The sequence below is a fragment of the Melitaea cinxia genome, chromosome Z, assembly GCF_905220565.1.
Source record: "Melitaea cinxia chromosome Z, ilMelCinx1.1, whole genome shotgun sequence".
In the NCBI taxonomy this organism is placed as follows: domain Eukaryota; kingdom Metazoa; phylum Arthropoda; class Insecta; order Lepidoptera; family Nymphalidae; genus Melitaea; species Melitaea cinxia.
This window is the reverse complement of record NC_059424.1, coordinates 13,475,001-13,495,972: the sequence shown is the minus strand read 5'-3', so window position 1 is coordinate 13,495,972 and position 20,972 is coordinate 13,475,001. Positions and strand designations below refer to the sequence as shown.

The 20,972-nt window shown below is 31.5% G+C and overlaps 1 protein-coding gene across 1 annotated transcript; it reads left to right on the top strand.

The window, feature by feature from the left end:
• The first annotated feature begins 788 nt into the window (after positions 1-788).
• LOC123668621 (transient receptor potential cation channel subfamily A member 1) lies at positions 789-20,526 on the top strand. The gene is given in 21 exon segments (XM_045602340.1): positions 789-902; positions 9,736-9,892; positions 10,652-10,746; positions 12,994-13,059; positions 13,602-13,727; positions 13,863-14,159; positions 14,358-14,597; positions 14,738-14,845; positions 15,411-15,589; positions 15,944-16,223; positions 16,377-16,546; positions 16,878-17,022; positions 17,221-17,331; positions 17,392-17,499; positions 17,849-18,011; positions 18,087-18,400; positions 18,606-18,845; positions 19,386-19,658; positions 19,755-19,914; positions 20,001-20,131; positions 20,389-20,526. Coding segments are annotated over 21 exon segments (3,615 nt in total).
• The last annotated feature ends 446 nt before the right edge of the window (positions 20,527-20,972 follow it).

Sequence of the window (20,972 nt, the reverse complement as noted above, 5' to 3'; positions counted from 1 at the left end):
AGAGCTCGTTAGATTTAGTTTACTATAATGAATAAGAATAATATTAATTTCATCACCAACAAATAAAGGTATTCTTAATTTATTTCTAGGCTTTTTAATTTATTGAATTTAAATGGAAGCATTAAAATATAGAGAATTATTTACATAGATGTTCAAAATATGCCAGTATTTTGTACACATCTATAATAATTTCGTATTCCTAACATGTTGTGTTCAATTTATTGTTAAGGGTGATTGATTTATATTTATTGCAGTAATATGATTATCGTACAAGACAGTAAAGTTAGAAGGTCAGACGCATAGTTAAAACCAAGAATGATTTTCATTTCAACCTAACTAGAGCAGTCACGTGCAACGATCGTGTAAGCACTTCCAGAGCTTTTACTGTTAACGTTTAAGAATATTCGAACCAGTTTCGAGGTCAGGGATTAATCTGTGTAGTGACATCTTCTTTCATTTCTTCGCATTCAGATCACACATCGGAAATGGGATACAGAAACATAAGACTTATTTACCATCACTATTTTTAAATTTTATACCTTATATTGTATGGACAAATTAAGTCAATTAGTTACTTACCATTTCATTTTCTTTTAGTAATAAGAGATGATTGGTAATATTACTTACACAGTGGTATTATACATTCAGCTTAGTTTGCTATAATATATCTTATTTATATAGCTATAGTTTCGTTTAACAATTTTATATTAAAGAACAATCTAAAGACAACGTTTAATTTATTTCAGGGATGGTTGTGGGCTCTCACAGGACATAGTCGAGAGCCTCGTATGAAGACTGATGCGGGAGGGGAAATGCAAATAATGTTGCCGAACCAAACTCAAGACGGAATCAACTCCGGTGACGTATGTCTTTTGGCAGAGAGCCCATATAGGATACTTCGGGTAAATATTATTTTTTTATCTATCACTGCCTTGTCGTGTGTCGAAAAATGTCGTCATTAAAATTGAAAATTGTTTCGACAAAAACAATTTTTTACACTGAAATAATAGATATAATACAGTAAAATAAAGATTAAACTTTTATAAATGTTCACTGCCATTTCAGTTTTTGCTCGTACTGTGAGTTTAAAGTTTCAAATGTAGGTGTGAACGAAACCTTAAATTGAGCTGTTAGTTTAGGGGGATAGGGTGGGCAGTGGGCTATTGACGCTCGTGGTGTTACAGGTATCTTTAGACTACAGTAACCGCTTACCATCAGGTGGGTCGCACACTTGTTTGTCGCCCTCTTCGTATGGGTTTAGGCTGTAGGAAACGTAGAAATCTACATACATACACTCGAAAAACAGAACCCTCCATCTGCAGTCGCGTAAAAAGAATATCAATTTACATAAAGTAGTGTATATCAATTTACATAATCGGACCATTTTAATAATTCGTACACCCGCATGTTTCGTATCTTATATTTTTTGATACGGTAAAGTTATTAAGCCATTAAACGAACACTTAATAAATTAATTTAGTAATACTCTTTTCCATTTAAGATATGGCCATGTTTGTAATCTACGTCTATAGTTTAGTTTATAATATCTAACTATGCCTACAGTGGTTTGTATAGTTTTATTGAAAGTAGAAATAATTAGAAATTTTCTGATAAAACACACTCAATCTGATTTATATTTCTTGTTTATTAAGAATCCGCTTAAAAAAAAACTAGTAAAAGTTTTAAGTAATAATTAAATATATATTGAATTATAGTATAAAAATATTACGCAAATATATCCTACGTTTATAGTTTTATACCAACCCACCAAGTTACGTCAACATTATTATTCGCTTCAGCCTGTAATATCCCACTGCTGGGCATAGGGTTCTTTCTCCATGCAGGAGAAGGATCAGAGCTTAATCCACCACGCTTCTACAATGCGGGTTGGTGGATATATTCCCTACTATGAATAAAGATCGCTATCAGGTGTACATGATAACAACCGGGACCGACAGCTTAACGTGCTCTTCGAAGCGTGGTGGGGAGACTCACAAGTACTGCACAAACACCCAGACCACGGCAAACATCTGTATGGCCAAAACAAATGTTTGTCATGTGCAGAGATCGAACCTGCAACCGCCAGTGCAATAGTCACAAACCAGTGCTGTAACCGTTGCGCCAACGCGGCATCGCAACATTATTATACATAACAGTATTTTTATATGAAAGTTTATTGATACTTCAGTTAGATAAGAGATTCTATAAAAGGCTTAAGCTTTTACAGCTTTTCTCTGATTAGAGCGGTTATCGCGCAGAATATATATATCATCATATATATTAATACGCTAAGGTTACAATGTTTGCCTCCCTTTTTAGAAAAAAGCTTCACGATTTCACCACATAAATTAACATTTTATAGATAATTACTTGCTCTACCGGCATCCACAACTAAAAAACTTGTTATTGCTTTTGTTTTTGTAAATTAATCTATATATATATATATATATATATATATATATATATATATATATATATATATATATATATATATATATATATATATATAAGCGAAAGGTCAATAACTCATCACGAAATCTCCAAAAATATAACACCTACAAAATTGAAATTTGGCAGGTAGTCTCCTTATAAGACATAATCATCCGCTGAGAACGAATTTTACGAAACTCGACCCCTAAGGGGGTAAAATGGGGGTTGGAAGTTTGCATGAAAGTCCTATATTTTTGAAGTAAGAGACTTGAAATTTAAAATGTATGCTCTATAGATAGTGATAAGGTATCCAAATAATGTATCTTTAGAAATCAACTCACTCCCTTTTTGCGTTAAAACGGGGGATGGTAGGTTGACTCACTCATCACGGAATCTCCGAAATTATAACAGCTACAAACTTGAAATTTGGCAGATAGATTCCTTATACACATTCGCTAAGACTGGATTTTACGAAACTCAACCCCTAAGGGGATAAAACGGGGGTTGGAAGTTTGTATGAGAGTCCTATGTTTTTGAAGTAAGAATCTTGAAATTTAAAATGTATGCTCTATAGATGGTGAGGAGGTATCCAAATAATGCGTCGTAATCTTTATATATAAAAGAAAAAGGTCACTGACTCACTTATCACGAAAACTCAAAAACCGCTGGATGATCCATCTATCCAGGGTGGACAAAGATAAAATTTTGCAGGGGGTAGATTATAGTTAATAGACCACCGCTAAGGGGATTTAATTTGGGTTGATAGTTTGTATGAAAGCTATAAATTCGCCTGCTAGGTTATTTATACTATAGCCTGAAAAAAACTAAAAATGTTGTGTATAAAGAGGTTTTATAAAAATAACTATTAAATTATACTAAATTGTGCCATTTAAAAAGTTACTCAGTGTGATAAGCATTTCAAGTGACTGAAATAAAAAACATCTTAATAGTACGTAATGCATATCTTCATAACCACGCGGACGTAGTCGCGGGCAACAGTTAGTGTATTATAAAACAAAGTCCCCAAAAGTGTATGTGATCGATTCCCTCAAAATATACTGAACAGATTTTCATGCGGTTTTACCAATGGAGAGAGGGCTCCAAGATGAAGGTTTACGAAACTGCTAAGCCGATTTTGATGAGGGTTTCACTGGAAGTTTGCCGGGAAAACTTTGTGACACACTGATTTTAACGCGGGCGAAACCGCGGGCACAGCTAGTTAATTATAAAATTATAAGTATGACATCTTTAATTTTGAAACAACGTCAACATGATTGATAGGTGGTAACTTTTTGGTTCAATTTCAAATCAACTCACGTATAAATATTTTTCATAGAGTGACGCTTTAGATACTTACTACTATGTCTCCTCTATTTTAGTAAAATATTTCTTAGATCTGTCATCTGAGCTTCGTAATGTAATGCAACGAAAAGAAGAACGTTATAAGCAGTGTGAAAACTTAAAAACAAATTGAATACCTACAATAAATTTTAATTTATTAAATTGAGTTTAATGATTTATTTACATAATAATTACAAAAACGATACAATTAAATGCCCTGCACTTTCACTTATGGACATGATACGTCGCGCTTTCCAGAGTTCCAGATTTCAAAAATTTAACTATATCAATTAAAGAAAGTGACAACAAATTGTTACAGAAGAGTTTATTTACACTTGGAATATTGTTTATAAAGAAGTTTTGCAGTAAAGAATTTAAAAATATATATTTTGTAATTGTATAAAGTGATCATTGTGATACTTATTTAATACGAATTATATATATATATATATATATATATATATATATATATATATATATAGTAATTTTTACTTTATAAAATTAAATGAATAACAATATATTAATAGTTACCTATTTTTACCGCTATGAAATGTTTTTTCAAGTATAATATTTTATGTTATTTGCCTACAAAAATTCTTATACATTTCTCAAATGCTTACCTAAATAGAGAAATTATAAGTTCGTTCAACAATATATCGATAACTAGTTCGTACAGTATAACGTATGTCTTTTTATAGACATTATTCAAGATAAAAAAACAAGTTAAGGGAGATGATTAATGAAAATTCTCGGCATCACAAAAAATTTGTCCCTACCGCATCGATACTAACATCATAAAGAGGAAAGATTTGACATTTTGTTATATTCAATAACTACTGGAACGATTTTAAAAATTATTTCAACTGTAGAATGCTACGTTATTATATGAGTTACATAGGCTATATATATTAACATTTTCGAGGGAATGCATTTATACCAGTAGCCGTAAGTAGTTTTGTAGTAAAATAACCAAAACAATTTGACGAACACATTAATATTTTTGTTTTCATAATATGTGTAATTATTAGTATATTGATTTTTGTATTTGATATAAACACGGTTTTTTTTTACCTCTAGATAAAGAAAAAACCTTTTATTTATTTCGTCATTTATTTAGCGTCTTATGTAAGTAGCGGTCTAAGCGGTCTGCATCTATATATTAATACGTGAAGCAAAAACTTTGTACCCCTTTTTACGAAAAGTATGAAATTTCGTACACCTAAAGTTTATATAGAGAAGAAGTGTATATTGGTAATATTTTTTAAAATTATGCATGAAAATAAATTAAATCAATTTAAAAAAAAAACATTACACACACTGCCATGTTATTTTTATTATTTTTTGGTTTTTTTTATTTTAAATTATGTTCGAATTTCGTCCGCTGGGCGACCACTAGTTTTAATAAATGACAAATTTCGATAGCAAAAGCTTTTAGCAATAAGCCTGTCGCCCTAGATCTACTTACATTTCTAGATTATGCACGCAAATACAGTCATGTAAAAAATGATCTACACCCACAACACACCATTATTATTATATAAAAAAAAAAAAAAAAAAAAATCACATTACATTAACTATCTCACTCCTATAAAGTGCATTTTTATTTAATATAGCTCCATTTTTTTATATTATTTCGTTTGCTCTTTCAGTATATATTTGCCGGTACATTTAGAGAATATTTTTATACAATTTTATTACTTTCGCTATAAAGTTTTTTACAATCCAATAGAATATTGTATATCATATTGAATATTTTATCTTTTTATAAAATGAAATAGAGACTATCGATATTTAGAAATGTCTAATATTACAAAACATTACTACCGCTCGTGAAAGCGGAATAACGACGAAAATATATAAAAATAACCTGACAAATTTTGTAACTAAAAACATTTAAATAATATATAATGCAACAAAAAACCTTACTTGGCTATTATTAAGCAAGTAAATTGTTTTAATAAACAATATAGTAAAATTTCCAGATCGAAACTTAAACAATTATGCTAACAACATTTATAATAAATGTACTCAATCGCTATTCAGTAAAAGCACAGCCGGATCGTAGTCAAGTTCCTGGACTTTTATTGGCCTTTCTATTAAAATCAATATAGGAACATGTTTATTTCCTCCCTTCGATTCAAGGCTTTTGATTGTTTGTTTAATTTTGTCAGCGCTCAAAATATTAAGATTTTCCTACATATTAAGACTAATGTATATTCAACGGTACTGGAAGTTTCATATAATATATTTGAATAATTCAAAAAACTTAAAAAGCCGACCGATGGCGGAATAACCATCCAACTACTGGGTTTGAAATACACAGGCCTAAGACGGGAAGCAGCGTCTTCGGTGCGACAAATTCAGCCCTGCGGTCACCAACCCGCCTGCCCACCGTAGTGACCATGAGCAAAACACACTTGTTCATGCCATTTTTGGCTCGAACTTGTGGAGGTCTATGTCTAGCAGAGGTCTGCAATAGGCTGAAGTGATGAGTGATGAAGTATTTACGTTAAACTTTATCTAACTTTAATAACCAATTCCTGTAAAGTTGCATATAGTAGATCATTTTTCGAAAAATAAGGTCATAAAGAAGTTTACTTCTTACGCGTATACACTAGTACACGCACACATTTTTTTTTTGTATTCATCTCTGCGTATCTTTTTATTTTTTCTGCTAGTACTTTGATTCTTTGGATGATGATTTCAGCTGTATCTACATCATGATTATTTCCACTTTGTATATTACGCTTCTTACGCTTCAGCCTGTAATATCCCACTACTGGGCATAGGCCTCTTTCCCCATGTAGCAGAAGGATCAGAGCTTAATCCACCACGCTGCTCCAATGCGGGTTGGCGGATATATTCCCTACTATGAGTATGAGCCAACTGTTGTTGGACGGTTATTCCGCCATCGGTCGGCTTTTTAAGTTCCAAGGTGGTGGAACTGTGTTATCTCTTAGTCGCCCCTTACGACACCTACGGGAAGAGAAGGAGTGGCTATATTCTTTACTGCCGTATCCACACAGCTCACTGTTTACAAACATAGTCTCTAAAACAGAGCCGGTAGAAGAGTGGTTTACGACAAGTAAAATCATGCTGATACTGAAGAATGAAAACACCGAGGACCCGAAAAACTGTAGAACTATAGCGTACTTACTAAGTATGTAAAAACTTATTTTTTCTGTATTAGCGAAATTATTATATAGCCACTGCTACAACAATAGCATAATTTCAGAAGAACAAAGTGGATGCCGAAAAATGAAGCAAATACCACCTACTTAAAACTGAAATCATCCGTTTGTGGAACACACGAACGGCTGTCATCCCGATAGTAATAGGAGCAACAGGAGCAGCAGCTAAAACATAAAATAGTACTTAGAATAGCTAAATTCCAACATTAACATCAGAATTCTTCAGAAACAAGCAACCATGGATACAACAATCATACTCAGTAAAGCACTTGGAGATACTGTTTTTGTACACAACATACAAGATCCACTTTCACAAAACACAAAACTATCACTAAAGAGACACGCAGCAAAGAATCAGACACACAGCAGATAGCAGACACACCACAACGTAACTCACTAACCTAACACAAACAGTTTTACAAAGACGAGGAAGAGATAGAGGAAGGAGAGGCACGCAACGTGCGCGTATAGTATAGGAAGAACAGAAATGCCTTTTTTTAGACAGTTACGAGACGGGGCGTTGATTTAGACCGACATAGGTCGTGAAGTTTAACCACCCAACATATAATATGGTGCACTATAGTATGTATATTATGAATAAATAATCTTGCATTACAGTATTAATATTGTTATAAATGCTTTTAGTTGCTTAAAATGGTTTCTTTGAGACGCGAAATGGTGCCCCAAAAAGCATTGCGAAATTTTCTGATTGCATTAGTCTAATTAAACTAACGTGTCCCACTAATGATGAGGGTACATAATGAAAACAAAGGGTGTATAATTAAATGTCCTTCGTATCATTCATCAGTCATGTGCAGTCATACAGTCATTTTAGTAGTGGTAAATATAATGAATTACGTAAGCAAAACTAGACATATGATTGTCTGTTTATTAAAATAAAAACGTAATGAATTTCAGATTACACTGCATAATTGTCTTATTTATTTCCTTCAGGGCTTAGCCTATCGACCGATCCTTCGTTAGGCTGCGTTACGACCCAATAAACACATACCTAGGTTACTTCATCTCAGTGAAACAGTCGCCAAAGATTTTTACTTATTTTGTTCTAGTACCAAAAATATATTATGAAATATTGAAAAATTAGAGCATATTTTGTAAACTCGATGTTTGCTTATTTAAGTGTAGTGATAATACTTGTTCGTTTTGGCACTCGATTTGTTTACAACGGTAATGAGTTAATGTTATTTTATGATTATTAGATAAAAAGCACTCTATCGTAGCGCAAACTATTACCGGCATCAATATGGCAGAGTGTAAATGGACATACTGGTGATATGGAGTTTTTATATTATCTTATTAAAGAATGTTCCTATTTCGCCGCACAAATACAATAGCGAACATACCCATAACAGCAACCACAATAAATGAGGTTAGTTAGCGTTCATTATTTAATTATTGGTTAAATTTAGTATTAATAATACGATTTTACTAGATTTTTAATAAAAATATTGTACCACTTGTATTAAGGAATTTTGTCTCAGTACTCTTAGTGTGGAAAAAACGGAACACCTGTCGATTTATCCTAACGAACTGCCACGCTATCAACTGAAATGCGAATTTTAAACTGATGCTGGTAATTTTGTTGATTATATTGAAGCCAGTTATTTAAGAAATTAAACATAATATGGACAGATTAAGAGACTAATAAACTTCATTTGTTGTACGTTCATTAAATTATTTTTCACAAATTTAACAATATCATTAGAGTAACATATCCAGCGGTGTATTTTAGGATTTAGCGCCCGGGGTCTGTAAAGTTAGGCACTCCATAAATGAAGAGAAAAAGGGAAAAGCAGAGATTAAGTAGGGATGTACCTAGAGGAATTTTTAGGCCGCTTATTTCATAAATTAATTGACTAAAACTCCGTGATATATTTCGGCTGAGCCTTTGTTTAGATACTTATCATCGATTATAGAAAATAGTTATCAATTCTTATAAAAATCGATTTTTTTTCACATCCCTCGTTCGTATGCTGGGTTTGTGCTGCTCCTCAAAGAATGCAGCCCCAGTCCGTGGTCCTTGTGGTGTTATTTATACAAATAAATAAAATTCGAGTGTCTGTTTGTAATATTAAATAACCGCTTCTTCCTAAATTCATATGGCTATATACACGGTACACATACCAAAAAGACATTTTTTACAATTTTTGTGTCTGTCCGTCTTTATGTATAATAAACTACTTCATTTGTGAGTGTATCCAATGATCTTTATATGTATAGTTAGGCAACACCGTGAGTGCTAGTCACATTGCTCCATCTTGATTATATTTGAAAAATTTTGATGTACTAACGACATATAAATATAATGTGAGTATCGCATATTAGTTAACTCTTATAAAAATTATTATAATACTTTTTTTAATACGATAAAACAACGTAAAAACTTAAACACTAAAGCATAGCGTAACACAAATGTATCTGAAATTTCCATTAATGAAATGAATTTGAATATAGTAAAATTTTAAATCATATGGTTTAGGGTTGCGGTTGCTTGCCATTTCACCTGCTTGCGCACGCGTGGCATGTCCCTTTTTCTAATTAAACATAAATTTGGTTAAAAGGTATTTGACCCAACATCTGAGCGCTACGTGTGTAGGTAGGTTGATTTTCTAATATCAAATATTTGCGAAGCAAAGAAAATACAAGACTTATAAATCAGAAACACAAAGAAATAAAACATATAACGTAATGAATGAAAATAGTTTTAAGTAATTGAGACAGTGATACAATCTTATATTAACATTTTTTTTAGGCCGCTGAAAGTGGAAATGCTGAAGACTTCAAGCGTTTATATTTGACAGAACCTTCGCGACTGTCGCTACAAGATACAAGAGGACGTACTGCGGCGCATCAAGCAGCGGCCAGGAATAATACAAACATATTACAAATTATCGTTAATTATGGCGGAGGCAAGTCAATGTCTACGAGTATACACATTTTTTTTGTCTTTGTATCTCACCTTAGGGTAGAGTTTATAAGAAAATCGTTTCTATAACAAATCTTATTTCCTTTTATTCGTTACTATAAAAACTGGAAGTGATACTTTTTCATAGGCATTTCTTTTTCCATTGGTTTATATTTACTTTTGAAAATAATTGTTAAAAAAAAGACACGTTTTTATCCACAATGTATTAGAAAAGTTTGTATACAGTTTCTTATTTTCATAGTTTAAAATTAGACTCTGTATTGCTTAATAAAATAGTCAAAGAAAGTATAATTTGACTGTTATGTACATGAGGAGTAATAAGCTGTAAAAAATGACATATTATGTATGACTAACGTAAGCTGCGTAATTGAAAAGTGCTTATTTTCTCCATATTTTAGCCGTTGAGTGCTCAGACGAATAATTGCAAAACAGTGTAAGGTCGAAAGATTGGAACGTTTATTCATTACTTATGCATGGCTCGCCTCTAGCAACCGCAGTTCTTAACAAAACTACTTACAAAAACTTTTAACTTTAGCTAGATTCAGACAGAGCGTACAAAATGTATTACGTTCTTGCTTATTTGTCATCAATTTTAAGTTTGTTCGATTAAACTAATTTAATTGTAGTAACTACAAATTCTTATACATCCATACTTAATTTAATTTCATACAAAGATGAATGAAAATGAAAAAATGTAGTGTGAAAGTATTAATAATGATGAATATACATTTTTTTTTGTCAGATTTAAACGTTACCGATAAGTCTGGAAATACGCCATTGCACGTAGCTGTTGAATGTGATTCCCTGGATGCAATAGAATTTTTGTTAAGCCAGTAAGTATTAAATTAAGCAAAGAAACATACTACCTAAACTCTAGTATATAGCTTTTAAATTTAAATAAAAAACATATTTTTTTTTAATAGAATTCATTCACTTTTTACTTCATGTAAGAAGGTTTTTTTTTCTTGAATAAAATAGTTATAAAGTTTCACTTTTTAAAACGATCGCAACAATTTTAAAGACATTAAAATCTATCTTCAATTAAAAAAAAAAATCGTTTGCTCATTCACTCGTCACGAAATCATAAAAATTACTTGACGTATAGATATATACCATAAATGTGGTGTAAAATTTGGTATAGGTAGTCTATATAATAGTTAGTAGACGTATGTTAAGAACGTATTTTTGAAAGGGCCGGATTAAGAGGTCTAAGCGCTCAAACAAGTTTATATGTAAGTTCTAAATTTTTTTGCTACAAGCTTGAATTTGGCATAAAGACAGTAGGTATTTAGTCCATTAAGGACCAATTTTCCAATAGTTCCGCATTTAGGAGCTATAAGGGCTATCGGAATTTTTTATAAAATACTATATTTTTTGTGCCACTAGTTTGAAATTTAACAAAAAGTTAATTAATAGTTACTAAATGATTAAATTGGCTACGGAGCGAGATTAAGGAGACTGAGGGCTATTTAAAGAAGTTTTACAAAAATGTAGTTTATATTTAGCAGACTTTTATTAAAAAATAATTTATCGCCACAGCAACATTTAAAGAGATAAAGCTCCTAAAAAAATGAGTCATAGCTCACTCGATCTAGATTGAAGTCTAGAAAAATAGGTAGGAAGGATTTTCTAGCACGCAAAAAAATGCAGTCATTAATAAATTAATTTGCAAAAATGGAATTTTGTTTTTTGCTAATAACTCCGAAATTATTTTGTCCGTCTTCGGACTTTGAAATTTCCGCAGAGGTAGTTTGTAATTAGTAAACGTCCACTAGGAACGGATTTTGTGACAGAATCGGATTGAGATTTTGAGGATGTCTAAGTTTTCGCAAGTTTGTATGAACATAAACATTATTTAAACTTTTATTCATAGTCCCGGTTTAGAATCAAATAAAAAAATAATTAATTTAGTCTAGCCTTAATGTAACTGTAATGCCTCAATATATCCTAAATTATTTCCTCGCATTTCGGAAGTAAATGAATTTTATAATAAATTTTAGACGCATAAATTTTTATTTTGAGGCTTTTTATTGCATATAACATAAATAAGAATTCCATCGTTTCCTGAAATTTTATTAACAAAAACATCTTATAACATTAACACATGGTAGTCTCTTCCTAAGTTAAGCAACTTAGTTATAAATGTTATGGCTATTTTTTTATAAATGTATATGGCAAAAATTTATTAATTATATATAAATACAAATATTACATCCCGACTCATACGGGAATCGAACCCACGATCCACGGAGCAGAAAGCAGGGTCACTACACTACAAACTGTGCCAACGGTCTAGTTCTAATTCTTAATGGTAAAGTAAGAGATTAATTCGTAATACTAAAATCACATAAAACTTGCTTAAGAAGATTAAGAGAAGACTGTTTTTCGCACAACTATTCCATGAAGCGTGATTGAGAGCGAGCTTTGCGAGCACTAGCACACGAAAGGTATACCATAAATGTGGTGTACAAACCGGTCCTAAATTGTTGTAATAAAATATACACATATATTTCAGCCCTCTTTGTAAATATTATCTATTTCTACGTAAGCGAAACCGTAGGCGAATGCTAGTTTATTTTTATTGAGTACGAAACATCAATCTACGTCCCAAAAGTTTCAAAATTGTAACTTTATGGTCACACGAGTGAAACATTTAATCGAATCCCACATATAAATAGTGTACAAACAGAATTTGTTGTCACGTCTTTAAAAAATAATTATATAAGAAACTTAGGAGTTTTTTATGTACTTATTTTTAAAATAAAATCTATACTTTAAATATGACTTTTTATCAAGTCAAAGTGATTTAATGTACGTTTCGATATTTTGTAAATGATCTCTAACTTTGTGATATAAACAAGTTCCCGTGAATAACTTTTAATGTACCTAATTATAACTTTCAAAATATTTTAGGTAAGTTCTACTTCTTGACGACGAAAGTCGAAAAGTAAGGGAAGATAATATCATTTCCTATGGAGATTACATTTTTGATGATGTTAAAACTTACATATTTTACTACACATATGTATATTCATATACATAAAATGACTCTAAAGATTGATAATCTTTATATATTTCAGTAAGGTCAACCCAAACATTTTGAATGAAAAGTCTCAAGCACCAATACATCTGGCCACAGAGCTTAATAAGGTAGGTAGAAAACAAACTTTACACATTTGTATAAAATATAATCATATTATTTCACTTTTTTTAAATAACAGTCACTTTTACAGGTTCGATTATAACAGTTTAAAAAAAAATTTAAAAAGTAAAAATCATGGCGTAATTATTTCCTTTCATTTATAAACTAAAATTAAATTGTAACTAATATATGTGGACATGTGTATACGTTTTTTGAGTTATTACTGTAATTAACGATTAACAGTACATCGTTTATGCTACACTGCTTATAATATCAATTGTTTTTTATGTAAATTACCTGGGTGACCGGCTTAGCTCGTTATTTTTAGTAAATCGTGTTTTTAGGAAATCATACTGAAATACGAATTACATATCGATAAAATAAGAATAATTTTTTTCCATATTACTTAAACGTACATTATTTAAAAAAAATACTAGTCCAATTAGAAAAAAAAAAAGAAAAAAATGTATAAAATGAGATAAAATAATTTAATCACTGTTAAATTTTCTAGAAACAATAATTTGAGACATTGTCATAAAATTATTTTCAGGTTACTGTACTGCAGGTTTTTGTAAAATTCAAGTCTGCTTTCAATGTGGACTTAGGTGGAGAGCATGGACGAACTGCATTACATTTTGCAGCCATACATGATCATGATATATGTGCTAGGATTTTGGTAAATATTTTAGATAATAACTCTTACAATCAGTCTTATTTGGTAAAATGAACATAAAATGAAAATTCCTGAAATGAAATTCGCTTATTATTATTAATTATTTAGTTTAATTTTTTTTTTTTTTTAATAAATTAGATTACTGAACTGGGGGCAGAATGTAAACGTCCTTGCAACAATGGTTACTATCCGATTCACGAAGCAGCAAAAAATGCCTCATCCAGAACCATGGAAATATTTCTACAATGGGGTGAATCCAAAGGTTGTACGAGAGAACGAATGATTGCTCTCTACGACAACGAAGGGAATGTTCCCCTTCATTCGGCAGTGCATGGAGGGGATATAAGAGCTGTGGAGCTGTGTCTGAAATCTGGTGCAAAGATATCTACCCAACAGTATGATCTTTCTACGCCTGTTCATCTTGCATGTGCGCAAGTAATGTATCATTGTTGATTAGATTAGAACTGTATTTTCACCCTTATTATTATACAAACTAACCCTATGAAATAAATTTTGAAAAAAAATACATGCATTTGTTACTTTATAACGTAAATGATTTATTCAAAATTGATTTTATATCAAAATAGCAAAAATCAAGTTCGAAATAATTCAAACTCAAATAAATTCTTACAGGGTGCTCTAGAAATTATCCAGCTAATGTTCAGCATCCAACCCGAGGAAAAGAATGCGTGTCTAAAATCATGCGACGTTCAAAAAATGACACCGCTACATTGCGCTGCCATGTTTGACCATCCCGATATTGTGAGCTATTTAATTAGCGAAGGTGCAGATTTGAATCCCTTAGATAAAGAAAAAAGATCGCCATTACTTCTTGCAGCTTCGAGAGCTGGATGGAGGACTGTTCACGTTTTAGTAAGTTGAAATAAAAGTTTAAGACACGCATTTAAATTACATTTTTGATTTTTCTACCAATTGTCCTACCTAAATAAAATGAATAGAATTTTAAGTCAATTATTTTCGATAAATTGTACTAATAATTCGTAATTTGTCAGATTCAACTGGGTGCTGATGTAGAACTTAAAGATGTGAATAATCGCAATGTCCTTCACTTGGTGGTGATGAACGGAGGTCGTTTAGAAGATTTTGCAGCGACGTGCAAGGTAAAAAAATGCTATTAATATCAGTATAGTCGTATCTATGAGTATTCACGTAGTTCACGTACCTACATCATTATAACTTTTAAACTCCGATTCTTATTAAAGCAATATTTGTAGTTAGATAATAGGTATCTTTGAATAATTACGAATAATTTTAAATAAAATCTAGTAAAAGTTCCTTGACTTTAAAAAAAATATGCAGACATCTCAGACATTTCTACTAAAAACATAACTGAGTTAGTATTTCACAAAATTTGCCAGAAGTAAAATAAGATTTTTTCCTTTCCACTTTGAGGATTTTGATATGACCTTTCGTAAAGGTTACTACGGATAATTCATACATTACTTCGATTAAGTCTTTTATGTTTTCTTTATATGTTGTGCCTATGCTTTGGACTTTTTTATTTTATTTACAAAAATACAATATATTCACATGTACCGATTTTCTTCGAGACCATTATTAATTTAGTTATTGTAATATGCTATAATCAAAATATATAATTAAAATGTGTTATATTAGAGTAATAAGAGTAGCCTGTAAACTAACTTTCATTATTCTTTTGCTTAGAATCGCTGTGAAAAAAGCCTAACGAAACTTCTTAACGAAAAAGACAACACTGGCTGTTCGCCACTACACTACGCAAGTCGCGCGGGACACATCCGGTCCTTGCAGAACCTCATAAAACTCGGCGCCTGCATCAACTTAAAGAACAATAACAATGAGAGCCCGTTGCACTTCGCTGCAAGGTAAATACTGAATAAATATGCCTGGCTCTATAATACTGATTATAAAAGTTTGATTTAAAATTGTATTTACAAGTTCTAATACTAATCTCATCAAATTTTAAGATAGGTATTTGTTTTTAGTACTTGCTTAACAATAATTTATTATTTCATAACAATGTACACACCTATTTCAATACAATAATAATAGTATAAGTGTTTTTATTATAATAAATTTTTATATTTAGTTATCTTTATATACTGATTCTCTATATAACAACGTAAATTGTATAAGAATAAAAATAATTTATCGTGTCATGAAAAGTAAAATACTAATCTAAAATAACTAAATAATTTGAATCGTCCAAACAATTTCAGGTACGGACGTTACAATACTGTGTGTCAGTTATTAAATTCTGACAAAGGCGCTTTCGTGATAAACGAAAGCGATGGCGAGGGACTGACACCCCTGCACATCGCTTCACGAGAAGGCCACGCGAGGGTCGTGCACCTTCTGCTAAACCGCGGTGCGTTACTGCATCGTGATCACAGCGGTCGCAATCCGCTCCATCTAGCGGCCATGTACGGATACACGCAAACAATAGAGCTGTTACACTCTGTTCATTCGCACTTGCTTGATCAGTCGGATAAAGATGGCGTAAGTTGTATGGTGTATGTTACCAATCGATAACCTAAAAATAGTAATAGATTTACTTTAGTATTTTAAATTTGTCTTTGTGTTAAAAAGGAACTTCGTTCCAAAAGTGTAACGTTTTATAGCGATGAGACACGTAACTATTTTATTTTTTAGAATTCGCCCCTACATTTGGCTACAATGGAAAATAAACCTAATTCCATAGCATTACTGCTATCTATGGGATGTCGCCTAAGTTACAATAATCTAGACTTAAGCGCTATTGACTACGCCATCTATTATAAATTCCCTGACGCGGCACTTGCTATGGTAACGCATGAACAAAGGTAAGAGGACTCTGGTTTATGATAAAATCTTCTATATAAATTAAAATGAATGTTGCTAAGCGCTAACTCGAGAATGGCTCGACCGATTCGGTTGATTTACTTTTTTGTATGTTTCTTAAGGCCCACGGAAGGTTTAATACTTGAAGTTACGGTAGTACTTAAAGTTTAATTAACTTTAATTTAATTCATTTAAACATATATTGCTCTGCTAATTATGATTATTTATTTATATCTGATATGTATGATAGTTATTAATTCAAAGGAATAATTTGTCATAGACTTTATTAACTTAAACAAATACAACATTTTTTTGATTCGTTTGATATTTTAGAGCGAATGAAGTTATGGCATTGCGGTCGGACCGATACCCTTGCGTGACACTTGCTCTCATCGCGGGAATGCCAAACGTCTTCGAAGCAGTGCAAGATAACTGCATAACAAAAGCCAACTGCAAAAAAGATTCTAAAAGTTTTTATGTAAGAAATTTATTTTAACTTTATCTATATTTATAATATCAACACAATAGCTATGACAATAAAGAATAATGTTCTAAACTCAGAGTAACAAATTAGAATTTGAGTTTTCTATTTTTGCGTTCTTTGGTTAATCCTTATTTTTTTGTAGTTATTGACAATCTAATCTAACCTTAAACTAAAATGTATTCACATATCTAGATCAAATACAACTTTCGGGTTTTTTCTCCGAAAACAAAAACAGACGACGATAACAACAGAAAACCAGAGAGTGCTCTGAAATCCCAGAATATTCCATTAGCAGCACTGAACGTAAGTGTAGAGTAACAAACACAGTAAAATGATTTCATACAATATTTTGCTTCGTCGCAGATTAAGTACTCATTCAGATACTACCAATACTCGAAGCGTCGTCTAGAAGCGCTGAGACAGGCGCGCAACGACCCAAACTATCGTCCCGAACCGTTGAGTGTGATCAACGTGAGTGGAGAACACTACTGCACAATGGCTCTCGCACTACTTTTATATCTTTATGACTGTAAAGATTATTTTCGATGCACTACATAAAATTCACTACTATTATTAAATTATGTTTGGACTAAAAGTAACTGTTTTGAAAAATTATTCTATGTAGCCACTAACACTTCTCATATCTTCCTGCTCACTTTTATCATGTAAAAACACTTGGTCACAGCTGTTACCTACAATGTACATTTTCACAAGCTTACCTCTGTATTCACCAATTAAATTTTTTTACATTTCAATAATTTCTTTTCTACTACGTTTTAAAGAACAAACATTAATCATAAATCTTTGAGTGTAATTTCAGGCTATGGTTGCTCACGGACGCGTGGAACTGCTAGCTCACCCACTAAGCCAAAAATACTTGCAGATGAAGTGGAATTCATATGGAAAGTATTTCCACCTAGCAAATGTACTTTTCTACTGCATTTATCTTACTTTTGTAACACTTTTTACATATAAATTGATGAGTAAATCTAGCACTAAAACAAATAACTCCATCGAAACGTTTATCTCTGGAACATCAAATAATACTAATTCGTCAGGCTTCCTTTTCCAAAAAGGTATATCAGATTTTTAAGAACGACTGTTGATGCTAAAATTGTTGTTAATATTAATGGTTAAGATCAATAAAATGGAATATACACTTCCAGATTTTGAAGCGAAGGTCGTTATTTACACGAGCACAGTGGCGGTTCTGTTTTACAACTTAATGTGTCTAATACGTGAGCTGTGCAACATGAAAGATCAGAAATGGCACTACATAGTGGACCCCTCAAATTTTGTTTCATGGACGTTATATATCAGCTCAACGCTAACTGTACTTCCGTCATTATATCCAATGTATGAAAATATACAGGTTCGTAAAATAATTTATAAAAAATATTGATGTCGTTTAATAAAAATAACTAATATACACAAGAACAATATTAACGAATTTCATTTTGTCGTGTCTACTTAAGTCTTAAGTTTGACATTTTAAACTCGTTTAATAACAGAATGTCACTATCTCTGAAGACGTTTTTTAAAAACTTAGTATTTAATTTAATTTGTTTTTATTACAGCTATCGGCCGCATCAATAACGATTTTTTTGTCCTGGTTTCATCTTCTACTTCTTCTCCAACGTTTCGATCAAGTTGGAATATACGTTGTGATGTTCCTCGAGATTTTACAAACACTTATCAAAGTTTTAATGGTGTTCTCAATTCTTATCATAGCTTTTGGACTAGCTTTCTACGTGCTGTTATCAAAAGTGGGTGATGGCCTAATGGTATTTATTAAAAGCAATCGGTCGACGTATAATGTTTTTTTTCTATCAACTGAATTGCAAATCTCGATAGTAATTGTTTCCTATATGCCTTACGAGTATTATTTACTTACGATTAATATAAATATAATTTAAAATTTAATTCAACATTCTTAATACTTCGAGATATGTATGTTTATTGATAGAACAGACAACGTGAGTAAACATTTAAAACTTTAAGTTCTTTTCATTTCGTAAGCTTTTAAAAAAGGAAATTCGATAGTGAACTCCAACTATATCTATGCTACTTATTTTTGTATTTGTTAAAATATAAATAATAAAATATACGTAAATGAAAAGAATTAATTTGATGTTAGAGCGTTGTTTAGTATATTCATTCGTTTTATACGTAATTCGAAAAGCTGTGCGTCTTGACGTCATGACAACATTTTATCTTTTTGGAAGCTTTGAAATTTTACTTTTTGTGTGCTCGAAGCGAATGTGTGATATATGAATACATATGCATGCGAATTAAATTGATATAGCGCAATTTTAAAATTCGTTGATACATCTTTCTCTAAAATTTCTTTTTTCCAGGGACAGCATTTGTCTTTTAGCAGCATCCCAATGTCACTGATTCGAACATTCGCTATGATGCTGGGAGAATTAGACTTCGTGGGGACATACGTGCAACCATATTACAAATCTGAAACTGAAACCAATTTACCGTTTCCAATACCTACATTTTTTATTCTCGTACTATTTATGGTATTTATGCCTATTCTTTTGATGAACTTGCTTATCGGTTTAGCCGTTGGTGACATCGAAAGCGTCCGACGAAATGCCCAATTAAAACGCCTGGCTATGCAAGTAATAAATATTCCTAATTGATATTAAACATTTTAAGTAACGCTTATAAAAATACTCAGTCCTTTACACTATAATAACTTATAATTTTATTTGAAGGTGGTGCTACATACGGAACTAGAAAGAAAATTACCCAAATTTTGTCTCGACCGAGTAGATAAGGACGAACTTATTGAATATCCCAACAATAAGAAATGTAAACTTGGATTCCTCGATCTTATCTTGCGCAAATGGTTTTGCAACCCATTTTCTGATGAAAGTATGTTTTTATTCATGTACTGATATTTAAAAATATTTTCATGTTGTTAAAATAATAAAACGTTTCTTCTTTTTTAAATACGTAAGGTAATGGCCTCGACTTCGTTTTGGAAAGTGAAGATTTTATATCAGCCGAGCTAGATAAACAAAAACGTAAGCTTCGGGAAATGACGAAAAGTCTTGACCAACAATATACATTATTACGCCTAATCGTACAGGTAAATACAACTCACATAAATTAAATCTATACAATGACAGGTTAAATAATTATCTGAATGATTTTGCATTGTATTTAAATGTGAATCACAATATTTGAATACTCATATAGTTATTAATTTAAAGCTTCTAGGCAAATGAATTCAAGGCAGATACGTTTTAGCGTTGAAGCCAAATAATATATTAAAAACTTATATAAATGTAGCTAGTTAAGGAATTTTCTAATGTATTTTTTCGCATAATATATAAATTATTACAGAAAATGGAAATAAAGACAGAAGCGGATGATGTAGACGAGGGTGTCTCTGCGACGGAGGCTCGTGTCGTCCCACGTTGGAGCTCGCCTCGAATCCGCAAGAAATTGCGCACTGCCTCATCCTTCAATAGAGGGGGCTAGCGATTTATCTCACAGAAAATTAACTTATCTATTAGTTAATTAATTATTTATTTCAAAATAAGGTACCATAAAAGATAAGTTGATAAACTAAATGATTATCGAGCTAAAATCGTCTTTCTTGTTATTTTAGGATAACTAGACGTAAAAAAATATCTGTTAAATTCCAGCTGTATTTAAATACCTGTCTACGATGAATATTGAAGTGCTCGACATATTACGAATATAGCAGTACTCATAAATTAAATTATTTCGTTTTACATTGTGTATTAAATTTCATTAAATTTATAGCAAAAAAAAGTTAACATTTATACCTATTCATTCACAAATATAGACATAATGAGATACTTTTACTAATAATTGATTGGTCATATTGCTAAAAATATAAGTAGTGTATAAGAATAGGTCATAGTAGGGTAGAGTATATGCAAATATAGTGTATATTAATA